Raw genomic sequence first — 18591 nt, 5'->3', positions numbered from 1 at the left:
AAACTCGATGTTTGAGGAATTGATTTACTATTACCAAATTATCGCTATATTATCGTAATGTAAATATATATTTACAAAACGAAGATTCAAATTACGTCGTGATAATAAATCAGTAATTTCTTATATATTGAGCATATCTCTGGTATAGAAGCAATTAAGATGCTTTTCTAAAAATTTTTATCATTTTTTGTATGTAAATTATGATGACAAATCATTTATTTTTGATTACAGATAATAAAATGTAGCGTAATTAATTAACATTTAATATAAATGCCTAAGCAATTGAAACGTCCAATAAAAACAAGTTTTCAGAGAGAGTGTACCTTTATCGAATTTAGAAAAAGAATTCGGTATCTCAATATTGCATACAATGAAGTTTACAGCTGTAACGGAGAACAGTGATCGACGTGGGTGGCTCGCAAATTCGTGAATTCAATAGAATTCCACCAAAACTCTCAGCCAGATCTGGCAGCGCTCTGAGAGCGCTGTCGACAAAGTTCAACCACTTTGCAGCCAGACGACAAGCGATTTGGCTCGCTAAAATAGACTGTTAAACTGTCGATATATCGCCTGATGTGGAAGACATGTACCGATAATGTCCTAATTAAAAATAATTAACTAAATGTCCTAAAATTCTTCAATTGTTATCAAATTATTGTTCATTGTTTGTTACATCAATTCAAATTTACTCACAAATTTAGCAGAATTTAACAATCATATCAAATCTATAAATTAGTAAAATCTATAAACTAATAATCTATAAAAGTTAATCTAGTAGAGAATTTTTTTTAACAAATAATATTTTAAAATTTATTGATATCATTTAATTTCCTGGAAATAAAAAAAAAAGGAAAAATATAATAGCGTGAGTAGAAATTAGTTATTTCCCAACCGTCAGATACAAAGCGCGTATATTAATAAAATAATAAAATAAAATAGTAGTAAATTAAAAAAGGTAAAAAATAGTTACTGTATTATTTAATATGTAAAGAATCTAATTAACACATTTTCTTTAGTACATCGAAGTGTATATTTAAAAATATGTATTTTGTAAAAGTCATCGTGACATCGATACTAAGCCGGATAATCATCGATACGGAAACATCGGTTCTCTAGTCTATTCCTATAGAAAAAAGCTGTTATACCAACATGATAGGAGTAAATTATCCGCGGATTAAGAGCGTCGTCCACGCGGAAAAGAGAAGACCGTCAATTTCGAAGGGATCTCTCGAGTATGTGAAACGATACTCCATTTTTCCAGACGAACGTTATAAAGAAACGGGATCGAGCCGTGGAACGATTTATTAAGATCCTCGACGGTCTCCCGGGCGGAAAGTAAACCGGAGCTGGAAGATGGAACGAGGAGGACTGACCGAGGGAGTAGCCAAGAAGGATGACCGTACGGCGCGACTCGTCTTGGAAAATCTTAACGCTCCGCAGGACGGGGACTTTTCTCTCGCTCTCTCTCTCTCTTGCTCAAAAACAAAGCATCAAGCGCGGAATCTCTCGAGAAAGTGATAGAAATAAATCTCGCAACGTCATATCCGTAAACATGCTCTCTTGCTAGAGAAATTTTACCGAGAGTAAAAACGGGGGATTTCGTAAGAATTGCGAGTATTTTGCGAGCCGAGCGAATTTCCGAGATGCAAAGAATACCGCGGTAATAATTTCTCATTTACCTTTCACCCTCTTATCTTTACGTTACCCGCGCCATTAAATCCTTCCGCGATATAAAATTATTTACAGTTCGTGAATTACTCGTACTTCGCGAATTGTTCGCAGCCGTTGGTTATTTTCCGCTCCGACATTTCGCTCTCGCCGTTTCTGTAACGATCGCGATGCAATAAATGATTTTATGACTTACTCGAAGGCGGAGTCGCCAGCCAACGTCAACTCAAGCTTGTATCGAGGAGAATCGTTTATCAAACGCTAATTTGCGCGCCGAGTTTAACTCAGCGGGAGTTGATTGTGTAATTTCGCAATTCACGTTGCCGGGATTTTTCTTGGAAATTCCCCTCGGCATACATAAGCTTGTCGTTGTACACAAGGCGTTAAAAAAAAATTGCAAAATGAATGGCAAATGTGTAAAGTTAATTTTGATATTGGAAACTATTAAAATTAAGAAAAAAAAAAACTTGTGTAATTAAATGCGCGTGTTGACGCGACGCCTCGCGAAATTTCCTCTAGGGATTCCACCGTAGGGCGAGCGAGCATTCTTCCTGGGGACGCCTCTCGGTAAGAGCGGATGGTACGCCGTGCGACAAATCGCTCGTCATGAAAAACGGGGAATATTACCGGGTCTCAGCCGAGGAGCATATTTACCAGCGGACGTAATCACCGGCTCCGCGCCGCTCACTTCTGCCAACGCACGGCTACTTTCACGATGTCGTCACGAGCGCGTGTATTGCCCATTAATGTGAAGTACGGCCCGACCATTACGCCGGCGTGCCTCGCTCTTTCGAAATAAAAGACCACGCGGATCGCGTTTGTACATACAATACACCCACGACACGCGCGTAAGATCGCGCATTATAACACGCGGCCTCCGGTTTATTTTTTTTTTTTAAGTCGGCCGGACCTTCGACACCGAGAGAAAAATGCGATGGGCGTGTTCGCTTGCTCTCAATTGTATTATTACAGTTTCGACATCCGACAAGTTGAAACATATCGAATATGATTTATTGGCAGCCATTACAAACGAAATATTTCGATTCCATATAGCTGTTACTTTCTCATAGAAATAGATAAAAAGAGTAACGAAATATAGGACTCACCTAAGAAGATCTCGTCGATGTCGTCGGCATGGAGGTCAAGATCGAGTTCGGACGCGCCGTTGTTGCCGGGAGCCTGATGGCTCCTCTTTGCCAGGTCCATCAGCTCCAGGAGATCGTCTCGCAGCTCGTGGCGGCCCGCGGCCAGGAGCTCGGCCAGCAGGGTCAGGTAAGGGGAGGTCAACAGGCGTGGACTGGTAGCACGCAGGCAACCAGGTAACCAGAGTCCTGGGAGGCTGTACGGAACCACCGGTACTGCTCCGGCACTGACGAAGCCACCGTTCAGGAGTTCGCCGCACAACATAGATGCCGCGATGACCTCAGCTCCTCCCTCGTGACCTTGGCACCGCCTCGATGTCGGCTATCTGCAAGGTATACACATGTAAACGTACGCACACACGGTGCCTTCGATTAGTCCGCGCGGGAAACCAGGACGTCCCGGCGAGAACGGGGGAAATTAATTGCGAAACTTGTAGCGAGTTCTTCAAAGGTTAACGGAGTAAGAAATGGGACGAGGCGGGCGGGCGCGAAGGTAGAGAGTGTTTCGCGACTTTTCTCGGTGAAAAAGTCGAGAGACTGAGCTTTACGAGTTCCTCCCGAGCGAGAGTTTTTAGACGTAAAAAAAAAAGCCGGCAGCTGTGTTTAACTAACGGAAGTGAGTTAAGATTGCAAAGGTGATTATGCAGCAGAAGGTGAAAAAAGGTTTTAGAATCATCAGCTGCTCCGAAAAATAATTAGTTACATCCGGAAAGTTTTGATAGTGAAACATGTTGACTGTTACGTCGAGTATTAAATAATCCTGAAATTTGCGAATTAGTTTCTTCTGAGAAAGTAAAGTTTCGCTAAATGTGAGTACAGCACTGAAACGTAACTTCGTATGCGAGACGCATCTTTCTTCCATTCAAGTGAACTTTACAGACACGGTATAAGTCATTTTGTTAATCTTTTTATTTTGAAACTTTTTCATGCCTGACACATTTAAAAAAGATTCCAACTATTCAGTCGCTCAATTTTCTTTTTTTAAGAAAAACATTAGGCGTACAAGATTTAGAAAAGTATTGACTTTATAAAATTAACTTTTGTTAGACGGAAATTGTGTATCTTTATTATTTTACGCCGTCATATCGCTTTATTATTCGAATGTCACAGGACAACTGTCTCGTTAACACAAAGACAGGATTCGGCGTTGGCACCGAAATCGTCGCGAAGCGACATTGAATATACAATTCTGCGGGCGGGCATGAAAATCGAGAGGAACGACGTGGATATAATAATAGTAGCGAAATTTCGAGTCCGGCCCCGGTAACAAAGGAAACCGGGGTCGGGTAATACCGAACGCGAAACAACCGAGGAACAATACGATCTCTCGCAGACGGGCAAAATGCGTACAATTATCGTGAAATATATACGCAAATTAATCCTACCCACGCGAGGCAGGTCCCGATGAAACTCGAACCGAATAGAGTAACGAGAAGGCGGTGCCGGCGAGATATGGGAGATAACGGGTGTTCGAAAGCGAAGGCGCCCGAACAATCAGATTCCGAATCGCTCGACACAGCGATTCCGATTTGATTGACTACGGTTTATGGAGTTAAATGAGCTAAGCTTGCCAATTCAATTACGACAGATATGCTCGAAATTTATCGATTTCCACCCAGAGTAAGTGACTTTAGTCTTTTTCAAATGCAATTTTCATATTCCAAAATTTCAATATAAATATTTGAAATATTTTCATGTGCTAAACATGTATCGAACTCGTATACTGAGTATTTTTAATCTGCAACTTAATAAAAAGCAATTTAAAGTTTTTACCGCGCGCTAATAATAATTAATTTATTTCTCAGTTTATTATCAAAATTTAGAGATGTTTTTTAAATCAATTTTTTTTTTGTGATAAAAAAGATTTTCTTATTATCTTCTTAGTGTCTTCTTAGTGTCAGATGCAGCATTCAAGATATGGTTACGCACCATTTTTCCACGCACACACCGAACGAGGGACTCATGATGGGCACAAATTTTTCCGATGGAAAACGCGACGCCGAATCACGGAACTTCCGAATATTCTTGGAGAGGACACACGGGCACACTTGGTCGCGGACACCGGCGATGCGGCACTGAACAGCCGCAAATGGAGCGTGACAGACGGAAAACCGGAAGTGATCCAATGGGAGGAGAGACATTCCCGTGGAGCCTGCCACCTCTCGGCGCGGTGCATGACGTCAGGTTTAGAGCGGGCGTGAATGCATCGAGTGATCTCATGGCGACAAGGCTGTGATAAGCGCCCGATGCACCCGACATCGCCGTGATAAATGGCAGGCGAGAGCTGACGGGTTTTACGAAACCGGAGACCACACGGCAAATAAATTTGATTTTGCTTTTATACGTTATAAGTTAAAAATCCTTATTATGATTAGAGAGAAAGAAAAATCAAGATAAAGGCAAGTCTATGCGCTGGAAGTTGCGCTTTAAAATTAAAGCGATAACAAGCGTACTCAATATTTCATTTAAAAAGAGATGTTCTTAAGATAATTTTACACTTTTAATTTCTATAATTATCGCATGTAAAACCACTACGCTGTAATTAAAAGTAATTTGATAAGGTTTTAATTTTTATTAGCAATTGTACGAGCGATTAAGAAACCTCAATAAAATTTTCTTCCATAAGACAATACCTTGGACTAATAAAAGACCTACATTCCGAAGGCGCACAACAATGCACGAGAGATACATGCCTGCGTGTACGGATACACGTTTTCTTCGCGCATCATCGCCGAGTCGAGCGTGACGCATCAGAGACGAGATACGCACAACGAAAACATCTCGCCTGTTAATCCGATCGCCCACGCACGAATTCCCGTCGTACAGGTACACGAAATTACATTATAGGCGTCTCGTGCAACGCGAGATTATGTCGCGAGACATTCCCGCAAACTTCTGCGTCCCTGAAATTCCGGATCGGAATTCGCAGCATCGCGCAGCGGCGTAGAGACAAGGGGAAACGATAACGCACGCGTCCAATCCCTCGCGAAATCGAACGACTACAAATAATAAGCGATCAGCAACAAATCGAAAAACCTGTATGTCTTTCTAGCAATTAAATCGAGAAAGACTTTACTACCGAAATTGACCGAGCAACAGATTCTGTATATTCTTCGTTCTTGTCCCAATACTTATACTTTTTATTAATTTTTTGGAAGATTAAAGACGAGGAGCAATTATGACAAAAGTAGAGCAATTAATTGATCAGAAATTAAAGAAATCCTTAATTAATTTTGTTTCGTGTGCTAAATTTAGATTTAAGTCAGCACTTGCAAAGAATAAAAATAGCGATGACGAATTGAAACTTGTATTCTTATAATGTTAAAAGTGGCGTAAATAATTAAGTTCTTAACAATATATATTTTATGTATAAAATAATGTTATAAATAATAATAGAGCTTACCGCAAAAGTGACGTACTACCAAAATTGGATTTCCTCTTTAAGCGTTCATAAGTTAATAACAAGTTAATGATATAAAACTTAACAACTTAATAATTTATGAAACCATTAACGCTTTAAAATGGAAAAGTCAAACTTTAACAGTTAGAAGATTACTTTTGCGATAAGTACCTCAAATTAAATATCATTTTCTATGATAGATTTCTTTTTATATTCATTAGAATGATCTACTTTATTGCAAGTGTTACACGTGCGCATATTGACTGCATAGACCGTAACAAAAAATTACCCGTAAATTCTCGTCCAGAACGAGTCCAATCCTCCCGCTTTTCAGATTCCACTGTGAATTATGGAGAATGATTGCAGCCAGGACGCGTCGCGCGAAATCGAAGCTGCATAATTTTCTGGTTCACGGACCGGGCGATCGATCTGACGAATTGCATCAAGTGTATCACGAATGCACATGGATAACGCCTGTGTCCCCGTGACGTAACGGCGTGAAAGATACAAAGTGAGGACGTGCCAGTCGCTAACGCGTATCTGTGAGCTACGTTGAAAGAGATTTTCGCGTTTCAAACAAAAATTAATACCGAAAGCTGGTGTTAAAATTGAGAAGTTCCGAAAGACATAATTATATACCGTTTCCCGTCAAGTGCGATTTAATACTTGTTAATATCCGCTAAATACATGTTTTCCGACATAATATAATCGCCATGAAATCCGGAACTTTCCATCATCAATATTAAATACCGCTTCAATTCCGACATGATAACAAATATCGAATTGGTTAGCATCGTCGTCGCGGCAAGCGCAAATATTAGCAATACATTTCCCGCTTGTCAATATATCGTAATATTTGCGCGTATTGCAATATCGAAATGGAAATGCATCTATGTATACGCATGACAATTAATGTTCGTAGATTTTTCGTTTACCTGCGACGCATGACAATTAATGTTCGTAGATTTTTCGTTTACGCGTTATGTTACATGGTTTATTTTACAAAATAGTTTATATAAAATCATATTGACGATGTAATCTCATATATACTGGAAAGATAGGAAAAAAAAGAGAAACTGAGAATTAAAAGCATCAAGTAAAGGATTAAAAGTTAAAAACAATTCTTCAGAAATTAAATAGTCCATGAGAAAAACAAACGTTGAAAAAAAATTAAATCTCATAATTTTCATAGTAGCTGCAACCGAGAGATGATACTGAAAGTGTTCCCGTTTCAATTAATCCGGCATACCTATCGGGTGCGTGGAACGCACGAAATAAATTCACGTATACCAACACAAGTACTAATTACTATCGTCGGTAAAGACCGGGTTGAAGATGCGCCCAGGTTAAAACTCACCCTTCGGTATTCGCACGCGATTCGCACAAAATACCAAGCCAAATTCGCGAGGAGGGTGCGCGCAGACAATTGCACTATTACCGGGCGGGATGAATCACGACCGGCTAGGAATACCGCGATACCGGTACTGGCAACGTTCCGATAAGACAGAGAAGAGACGCGGGGGAGGTGCGGGGAGGTGGCTAAAGGGTGCATCGACCAGAGACGACAGACGAACGGGAGCCACGGTGGCTACCTACCCTCGTTACCGTTCACCCTCTCGCCTGCTCGAAACTAGAACAGCCTTCCTTTTCCCGCCTTACCGGAATACCCGCTACGAAACGTACGGCCGGCCGGCACGAGATATCGTTCCACCGGCTCACCGTGGCCATTCATAAAGCGATCTTAAACACCTAGCGGTCTTAATCACCCCGCGAAACGGACCGTGAATCATGGGGCCGTGAGTCTCTTAGTGCCCGAGTACCTACTGTTAAAAATTTCACGACTCGCAGGATTCGAAAAACTACGGAGCGCGGTTAATCCGCCGCGGTCAGCTGAATTAACCGCAACCCCCGATGTCCTCTGTGCGCTACCAAAAGATTGTGAAAAGAGAATTTAAAGTTTTAGACAATATATTTGAACTGATACAATTCACTTGAAACTTCTTTCGATATAGTATTGTTGCTTTTTTTAAATATTAAAATATTAAATTACGACGTAATAAAATGTCAAGCGTAAGTTATAGCTGTGAAGAATATGCTTCTCCTAAAAAGTTGCGCTTAATCTTCATGACGCTATTTATCATCTAATGATGTGCGTGACGCGTGTAAGTGCAATTAATATTGAAGATGTAGATATAAAATCAAAAAACATTTGTCGTTTATTTGTCACGTAAATTAATCACATTAAAAAATTTTCAAACTTATCTTCGATTTATTATCAAAAATAAAAACTAATAAGTTCAATATTTATAAATGCAAACATTTATAAGCGCATTCGTACGCGGAGAGTCGGTGCATTTCGCGCAAACGTTTTCGAGCGATTTCTGCTGCAACACTCGTACGATTAACATCGAGACACATCGCGCACACGAAGGAACATGAGCTTAACTGTAAGGAGTCCTCGAGCACGTACACGCGAATCCTAGTGGATCGTTTCCACCCTCGGCGTCTGGGTAAACATCGTCGCCTCGTCGTTACCGGCTGCAATCTCGGTCTCGCGAAAATCTTGGAGCGGGACTCGATATCACCTGGTTGTGGAAAATCGCGCAACCGCGCAGGAAGGCTTATAAACGGTAAACCTAAGCCAGATCGTGGCGATATCGCCCTTCGAGCCCTACAATACCCAGCACGCGTTTCACGATAGATTCCATTTGGATCGTCCTGTCGCACGATAGCGCGGAAGAGACGGGCGCGATGATAATCAAAGTGAAATTGTCGAGAATGGGATTTGGTGCAAAAGGGGCTTTGGTAGAAGAGAAATATTCGATGATCGACAAACAATTAATTAAACCGACAGAAATTTCATTTAATGCGCATTTTATTTCACGTGATGATTTTTAATCAGCTCGCTTTGCGCGATTGGAAGTTTTGCTATGGGTATGCAGAGATTGCAGAAACAAAAATTCGATAACAATCAGATCAATTTGATTCGGTATTTATTTTAATATTAAGAAATTATTTAATGAAAAACCTGTATCAGTTATATAATTTTTAAAGAATGCCGCAAAAATTACGATTCAACGATTATATTATACAAAGCTGAATACTCATAATTTTCAATCTTGCTTTTCTTCCTTGCTAATAATTTGAGCATTGCGTAACAATATACCATTAATTCTCAAGTGAATACAGAATGCGACATGCACAGTTTGTAATAATGTTTATAAATCGTATTCACTCATTGTTTTTGGTGTATTAATGAAAATTATATTCATTGCACCCATCAAATTGCACATTAACTATATTATGTATTGTAACGTGATTAATTATTCAAAGAAATATCGCTGCACGTCCATTTTTCCAATTATTTGTCATATCTTAAAATTTTAATTGCGATTTTACCGCTCTCTTTCGGAATAATTCACTACGTCCTCGCGTTCGTGAATTATTGTTGAAGCAGAAATCATAACATGTTAATTTAACGAGAAATAATTTCTCTAACATTTTCATATATGCGTTAATTGACCATGTTTTATGTGACTTCAATCTCGTAACAAAATTTCTTTAATAACAGATATAATGCTTAGTGATAATGAGACTGTAATTTAGAGTTGCAATAAAATATTTATAAATTACATTAGAAAAATAATATAATTTCGTCCAAAATTATAATTCATCAGATTATAATTCCGCACAAATAATAATGAGAGAGAGAGAAAGAGAGAGAGAGAGAGAGCGAGCGGAGAGGTAAGAATATTCGACATCACTCAAGAAAGTGGACGGGACGTGCCGTCGGAAATCTCAAGCGAATTTTTCACCCTGGGGCTTCCCTCGCTCTACCCCGTTGATTACATTAGGGGCGGGAAAGGCCTTCCCCCTCGACTTGCAGCGAACCGACGGGATCTTCCAAATCGAAGTCGGCTCTCCGCCGACAAGAATCTCGTCATTAAGATTTTTGATTTGAATGCAAATGGCTACTTGTCCCCCTGCCTCGCGCGGGGGAAATCTCGCCCATCCTTTGGCGGATATCTCGGGAGGAAAATGGACCGGGGCTCTGGTGTCTCGGCAGAGAGTTACGGAATGCACTCGAAATTGATGTTTCACAAGACATACGCGCGCACCATCACTCGACACCCCGCTCTCGTTCTCCATGTGAGATATATTTGTTTTATTTAGCGTACTTTACAAGCGCGATCGCGCAAATTGACCTCATTTACCTCTCGTGCCTTACCGAAGGCGTTCCTTAAACCGAAAAGGGATCTCGTAATATTTCTCCTTTCTCTTCCGAACGGCGCGACAGCGCTATCGACCTGCCGCAATCTGTAGCCCTATCGATTTTTTATTATCCCGCCTGGAAAGTCTTTTGCCGCTGTTGAAACACACGCTTTTCGTCGCCCTTTGTTTTCTGCTTCCTCACGTTTATATTTTTCGTAAAGAGATATCTTCCACCGCGTGTCACCGGCATTCGTAATGCCAATGATTTTTTTTTTTTAACGCTCGAACGACAGCCGGCAACTTTCGCAATTGGTATAATCTCTCACGGTGGACGTTTCACATCAACTGTCTCGCTTCTACGATCACGCCGGACAACGGGCGTCGTTAAACTTTCAACCACCCATGGATGGCCGTTGTGTACGAAGGTCCTAAGTTAAAATGAAGCTCGTCGTGTGTGCATCGCGTCGCGACCCAGGTAAGGCGAGACGTAATTTACTGGTTTCTGCTTGTTACACCGACCGCACGTCGACGTGTCGCCGGCGTTTGCTCGTAAAGCCGACAAACTCGACGTAATTTTATCCCGTCTCTAGATACGCCGGTACACGTAGGATACAGCTCCGTTACCCCCTCGGCCGTCCGCACTCCTTTACCCTTCGGCGAAATGAGATTTCGCTCGGCGCGGACGACGCAGGACACGCAACGGCCGCGCTTTGCGGTATCGGGATAGAACAGTTTATGTAATCTGACACGGTGATCTTGTCCTGCTCCTCTCGTGGTTAACCCTTATCCGCACAGGAGACGACCCCGTCAAAGACCAAGTCTCGAAAATGTTTATTTTCAAACAAAATACGAAGAAAAAGGAAACCACTGCATCTATCTCTTCCCGAAAGGTCGAAGGAAAAGATTGTCTCTAATTCAACGACACCTCCTTGATATTTATCGATAAACGATAAGTATTAAATAATACTCATTTATTCCGTATAGATATCGCAGCTAAAAACTTTATGAGATAACCGACTAATCAGAAGCCGATAGACAAATCATGTTAAAACTGTAATATTGATGGATCGGTAAAAAAAAACAACCCTACAAATTATGCTATTATTAGAAGAGTTGAGGCAAACATTTTGTAATTACAACGCGTAATTAATATCCTTCTCAAATAAAACAATAACTACTTTGTGAAAATATCAAAGCATAGGAACATGAGAGAGACAATACAGGAAGGTCACAGCCGATCTCGCAGTTACGGGAGAAAATCGATACACCGTCCACACGCACGATCACCCAGCTAAAAATATCAAATTTTGCACGGCAAAAAATGTGGAATTAATATAGACAATATGTGTCGGCCATGCATATACGGGCATCAGCGAATCGCAGGCTACGCGTAAATGGCTTTTGATACACCACAATAGCCCGGCAATCGGATTTGCGAGTGAGTCGAGAGGTTATCCTCCGAAAGTAGAATTTACATGAGAATTTACATGGTTTGCTAGAGACAGTTGCAAAAAGAGAAAAGCAAGAGAAGGGGGGGGGAGAGAAGCAATTGTGCGAAGGTGGTAGCTGGTGCCCAATATAAATTCAAATGTATTTGACGCATCATCGAACAACGCTTCTATAAAGCTTCGCCATCCCATCCCGTGAAAATTTCTGTTTCCACGTAAATTTCATTTTTCTCAACGAAACAGTGCTTTATTGCCCCCAGGAAAAATATCGGTCGTAATATCTGGCGCGTCAATAACGGAAATGTGTACATGATCTTACTCATTTCGACCATAATTTACGTCATGCAGTACTAAAAAATGCTTATACAAATGTTGAACATTACTTCAATAAAAAAAAAATCATCAGTTGCTCTTTTTCTATACTTTAATAATTCATAATATTTTTCAGTGTGTCGTATATTATATTATATAAAAATTATATAAAATATTTGTCTCTACTCTTGTTTATAATTTGCAAGTTTTTGCTATGCATTGTTTACACGCGAATCGATCAATGATGTAGTCTGTCTTGATCTTTCCGTTGCAGGGGGTTCGTATATCGTGTCGGAAATGCGAATGCAAGCTCAGGTGAGGAGGTCTGAAGCGAGTGAACTCAGTCAGGGGACAAGGCAGCAGGTTGATTGATCGCGTGTCAGGTTCCAGCCAACCTGGCGCCAGTCCAGTGGTGCGCAACCTGCTGCCACGTGGCAGGGAGATTGGCGAGGTTCGGACAACTCTCGCGGGTGCAAAGCATGGGAGTACTATTAACGGAGACGGAAGTCGTGTCGCCTTTTTTTTTATCGAGTTAAAAACTATGGACGACGGCGCGGTAACGCCACACACAATGACGACAATGTGTAACAAAGTATTCCTGCCTTTTATTACGCAGCTGCGTGCAGTTTATTGTGAACGTGTGTTACGTGGGAAATAAGCCATGAATAAAAAATGATGTAAAAAAAAGTAAATAGGGATAACACGCTATAAAAAAAGCTATGAGGTAACTGATAAATTACGTCCTCCTTTACAATGCAGAAGGCGCCTTTGGAAACGCGATAAACGATTTATTTAAATTTAAGGATAGGTACAAGATCGTTAGCATGTGGCATATTGTAAAAAGAAATAAGATGACCAATGGAAATGATCGCGGCAATAAAAAAATCTCTTTAATTTTTGAAGAAATAACTTCCAAGTTCTTATTAGAGTATAAATAAAATTTTCAAAATGACTATTCTCTCAAACGTGCCGCAGTCATATAACTCTGTACTATAGGAGATGGAAAAGAAAAGGCTTTTCACCATCTTCTCTCAAAAACTACAATATAAATAAAAAATTATGCAACGAAATAATTTCATATCCTACCTAAGTCATACATGTGCCATACATTGTTACGCTTCCAAAGGGCAAAATATAATCACGTGAACTATGGAGAATTATCATCTTCGTTATAAACAGGACGACAACGACGACGACGGCGAACAGTGTACTTGCGCCCACGTGGAGGAGAGTTACACTCTCCGGCAATTAGAATATAATTACGATGAAACGGCGCAGTCATGGGTGGCGATAGACACCGGGGGTATCGGTTACCCTCTGTCACACACGAGAGTGCAATGAATAAAAAAAATAACTTTGAAACTCGGTCAGGGTAAACAGCAACGAAGCGCCGTGCGCGGGCGCGCGGCGAACCGTTTTAATTCGCGACGGAAAATACACGTTTCCAGCACAGCACCGGCCGATCGATAGGGAGTTACTTGGCGCACGTTCGACCGGAGTAGATTCGCGTGTGCGCGAATTAAATTCGCATGGATTTCAAGGAGAACAGCGGAGAGCGGCGGATTTGAACCCCTCCCCCCCCCCTACAGAGGAAGGGCCCATCACCCCGTGGAAACGAATCACGGCCCTGTGCGCCTCCAACCCCCGCAACCTGTCAGTCACTTTATCCATCCCCCTGGCCCTACGCCGCACCACCGGGTCCCTTTATTTGATCGACGAGTGACGTTATCGCGGGTAATATCGGCGAGAGAGAGAGAGAGAGAGAAAGAGAGAGAGAGAGAGAGAGAGAGAGAGAGAGAGAGAGAGAGACGAGACTCTCTGGTACTTCCAAGCGATCCGGCTCGCTCCATCAAACATTCATGCTGTCGGTCGCAAGCTCGCGCAGTCGACCGACCGCCGCCGCCGACCACACCGTGAAAACGCATCCGATAAAATGCAGCGCCCGGCCTGACACCTTTTGTGTGCTCGTGCCGTCGTAACGGGCTCGCCCACCATCGCCGTTCACATATATACACCCCCGAGATTAAACCTTCGTTTCCGCCGCGTCGCGTTTCCTTTGACCCTCCCACGAATTCAATCGCAATTGATCTCGCACTCTCTCTTCTTCTCTCTTCCTCTTCTTCATCCCTCTCTATCTCTCTCTCTCTGCGTCTCCCTGTAAACACATGGTATTTTTAATGTTTTATTTTCAGACGGTAGGCTCACCAGCATCTTGCAAATGCTACGTGTATGCCTGATCGTAATGAGCGCAATTATCGTATCGCATTAGGGAGGGGAAAAAAATCCTGAGATATGAGAGTCCGAACAAGCCTTCACGCGCGAGTTGTTCTTGCGTCGGCCGAAAATCACGGTGTGTCCACCCCGGGGACGCCTTTCGGCCATGTGCGTCATGTTAGGGCAAGGATCGATTTTCGCGGCTGCCGCGATTATGCGCTCCGTGTTTTTGCAACGATAGCCGATAATAGACCACGGGCGTAAGCGACGACGCGGACGACTGCTTCGTTAATTGAGCGATCTCGATCCGTTCAGGTGCGCCGTCGCGTTTATTCTCGGGCTTAGAGATTTTAATGGACGGAACGGTGCTCTCCCGGTAATACGACGGGGAATAAGGGGAAGGAGTGAATTATTCGGCTGCGCGGCGACGAGAATCGCAAATTTGAAATCTAATAAAAGCGAATAATGGGTACGCCATTAAGCTCTAAATCGCATCAAACGAATTACACGGGGCTGTCTTTGTGCGAGCTATTTATTTCGAAAGTGACGTGAATGAAATTTTAAAGCCTTTGTTAGGATAATAGGTATCAATTGATATCTGCATTCAGAATACCGGGAGAGCAACTATTTAGCCTCGCAAATTCGAGTGGCTAACAAATACAGTAGTAAACTTCGATATTAGCTCCGTCGTGGGTTTATATGTGTTAATTAAATCGCGACATAAATGCCGGGAGCTTAATGACGTGGAAGTCGTGTTTAATGCGGAATGTTGGAAACTTGCCACCTTGCGCAACAATCGAGGTAACCCCGGCGGAGATCACAGGTGAAAAGCACAGGGAGGGAGAGGAAAGGACAGAAAGTATGTGTGTTTGTGTATGTGTATGTGTAAGCGAGAGAGAGAGAGAGAGAGAGAGAGAGAGAAGAGTATGTAGAGAGAGTTTGGACATAAGGAGAGAAGAACGGACTCTAGAGCACTTCGTCACACTCCGGAGAAGACAGAGAGGACACGGCGGCTTGTTCTAGTTTACGATTCTGAAAACGAGAACGTGGAGGGAACTCAGGTACCCGTATGTCCCACGTGGCTAAGAGGCTCCCCCGAAATTGTTGGAGAATTCGGGCGAGTCCGCCGCCAAGATGACTCCCGGAGGGGCTCCGATGAAAGATACTCTTTACTCGACTCTCGTCATCCACCATTCTGATGCTCGCATCATAAATTTGGACTTTCGTTAAAATTATTGTGTTAAGAATAGAGATCATGTCATTATTTCCACTACCGGGGTTGCATATCGTTCACAGCGTACAGAAACAGAGAATACATTAAAGATCTTTATAGTAAAAGAAATTTTATAACGTAGTAGAAAGTCAGTTTTCTATAAATTAAAATTAAAGTTTTCCACAAACTGAAATTTAATAAAATAAAATAATTTAAAAATTGAATAATGAATTATTTGTGATTTTTCTCCCTCCCTTCCTCCTTCTCTCTCACACATACACACACACACACACACACACACACACACACGCACGCACGCACGCGCGTGCGCACGCACACACTCGCTTGTTATTGAGAAGCCATTGGGACGGATAATTCAGAGTTGAATTTATTAATTATGTAACCAATCGATCTGGACTTGTGATTATATTAATTGTATGCGGTCTATCCAATTCATTACATATTAATGCATCGACTGGCTCATTAGAGCTGTGGCTAACATAACCGGAAAAGTTGGACATAACGGATTAATATATATATAAATGCGACAGCGATTGTTCATGCTCGCAGAGCATATTAAGCGCCAAATATGGACTTGTAATTTTCAACATTAAGTGCTAAATGTAGCATGTCAATTTCAGATTAAAACAGATAAATATTTTTGCACAAAACGCAAGATATATAAATGTCTCTTATTTTACGATATTTCAAGTACGTTTTATTGCCCATTTCCTACCTTATTCTATTTCATCTATTTTTGTATTTGTGTATGTTTTCATTCATGCCACGATAATTAGACTAAATAGTCAAGTGAAAAGGTAATTTTGCAGAAATGACCGCGATGACGCTTACTCCCGCATAAAAGCAGACTGCAATAATCACGCCCGCCTGCAAATCCGTCGCGGACAGTTTTATAATCCACCGGTTTTACACCGTCCTTTTATTAATACGGCGGGGCAGTAAACGGGGTTAATCCGCAGTGCACGACAACGTGAGAGCACCGAATTCGCCGACTGTATTGTTCGCGAAATTTAAAAAAAGCTTTCCTACAAAAAAAAAGTACTACGATTCTTTTACATACTTTATTTTATCAGCTAAAATATGCTAAAGCGTTATTTTTTTCTTTATTCTGGAAGATCTATGTGCGATTCCTTTTAGAACTGCTGCAGAAACTTTTTAAAGAGTCATACATGATATAAGATGACGTACAGTTTTACACGTCTATTTTACTTTTTGCTTCGGATGATTTAATTTCAAGCAATTAATTTTAAAGATATTTACATTTTTAGACGCGGTAAAATATAGTATGTAATTGAAGCTTGGAATGTTCTACGAAAAAAAAATTAAAATTGGTTTCAATAAAAAATTATTTTTAAAAAAATTCATAATCTGTGATTTCTGACGATAACAAAAAAATTTTCAAAGAAGCGTCCGTTTAGATCAAATTATATGTGCGCAAAGTGCACTTAAATATATCAGGTGAAACATTTTCAACTGTTTCTGTGTTTCGTGAAAATATACAAGTCAAAATATACAAGTTCGAGACCAATTTCCAAATCCAATGTTAGAAAAAAAAATTTATTATCAATCGAGTAGACTTTTTTTAATTATTTAATTACACTTTTTGTAAATAAATTTTTAATTGTCTAATTATAAATGCAAGAGGCAACTGCGTACATTCTAAAAGATCGATAATCGTAGAACAAAGACTTGAATGCTCTAATAGAATTTTGAATCAAGCTTCTTTATATTTTATAGTACGAGGAGTTTGACGATTTTGTAAAAATAGTAAATTGGAAGTTCAAGAGGAAAAAGAGTTGAGACAAAGAGTCTGGCTTCTGCTTTGATGTCTTAATGCGGGTAGCAAACTCGCGCGACTTTCCAAAAATTCATTGAGCGGTATCGCGAATTCTTTCTCGCAGAAATTACGTGAAGCACGAAATGGTTTTTCCAATAACTCCGCGCGAAGAGAAGCATGAATAGAAAGCTTGCGATCGTAGATATTATCTTCGTACTAACTTTAATTATCGAAAATTTCCTTGCCTTTGATGTCTTCTCTCGTGTTACCGATCAATTATACCAACCATAAATATTACTTCCGCACTCAACATTAAGATACGTAAGAGAGACTGTAGAATCACACACAACGTTTATTTTTGTTTGGTCATTTGTATTTTCAAGAAAATTTTGAATTAATCGTCTTACGTTTTTCGAAAATATTTGAAATAAGCTATGTAAAATTTCTTGAATATTAGCTTTTAATTGCAAAATTATGCGAAAGTTAATTCAGCGCGTAAAATGATCTTTGTCGCAGCGTTTCCCTCTTGGCTCTCTCAGCACCGTCGTTTTTCCGGTTAGTTTACCGTGGATGGACCATAAATTTACGCCCGAAGGAAACGACGAACAGTTTGTCCCGCCGCGAAACAGGCACGGACGGCGCCGAAGAAGACGGCGCGCTTTGAGCTCCTAATCCGCCGGGGAGATTGAAGAACTGCGAAAGAAAGAGTCACGAGAGATATAAAAGGGACCAAGGGTAGATTCCGGAACAAAGGGCGGACGAGATCGCGACGAGCGGAGAGATTTGACGCGTCGAATGAAAAATGCGCGCGACAAGACAAATGACGAAGGAAGAAGGAAGAGGGGGATGCACAGAAAGCGTCAAAAAAAATAAAATAAAATTCGAGACTCGCCCTTCCAATGTGTCGAAATGACTCGCGCGTAACGCAATTTACAATAAATGGAAAAATACTTGGTGTCCCTTTTACCACCCTCTAAGAGGATTGCACATCGAGTATATTAGCCTGCAACATCGGCGGATTGTGAGCGTCACCCGGAGCGTTAATTAAATCTTTCAACGGCCTCCCGATGGCCTGCGACGCACGTGCGACATGACCGCACCGCGACCGCATCCGTCATTGCGATCATTACGGGATCGTTGGCACGTCGTCGCCACGCGACGGAAGACGCTGGCACTGCAGGTAT

The 18591-nt window shown here is 41.2% G+C and overlaps 1 protein-coding gene and 1 long non-coding RNA gene across 7 annotated transcripts in view; one reads left to right on the top strand and one right to left on the bottom strand.

The window, feature by feature from the left end:
* Positions 1-18591, bottom strand: part of LOC105838807 (protein Fe65 homolog) — a 154360-nt gene that overhangs the window by 109461 nt on the left and 26308 nt on the right. For 5 of the 6 annotated variants that reach the window (XM_012684646.3, XM_012684651.3, XM_012684650.3 and 2 more), the window contains one exon: positions 2775-3136. In XM_012684646.3, the coding sequence (XP_012540100.2) occupies positions 2775-3075 (301 nt within the window). In that variant the 5' untranslated portion in view covers positions 3076-3136. Of the gene's footprint in view, positions 1-2774; positions 3137-4739; positions 8428-18591 lie in introns of those variants that run through there. The other variant, XM_012684648.3, reaches the window with a different exon arrangement.
* On the top strand, positions 3143-18287 carry LOC118646843. The gene is made up of 2 exons (XR_004964268.1): positions 3143-4430; positions 4695-18287. It is a non-coding gene; the product is annotated as an uncharacterized LOC118646843 (long non-coding RNA).

This window comes from Monomorium pharaonis, chromosome 8, assembly GCF_013373865.1.
Source record: "Monomorium pharaonis isolate MP-MQ-018 chromosome 8, ASM1337386v2, whole genome shotgun sequence".
NCBI classification, from domain to species: domain Eukaryota; kingdom Metazoa; phylum Arthropoda; class Insecta; order Hymenoptera; family Formicidae; genus Monomorium; species Monomorium pharaonis.
Note: the sequence above shows the minus strand (reverse complement) of the source record. Positions and strands in the feature narration are given on the sequence as shown.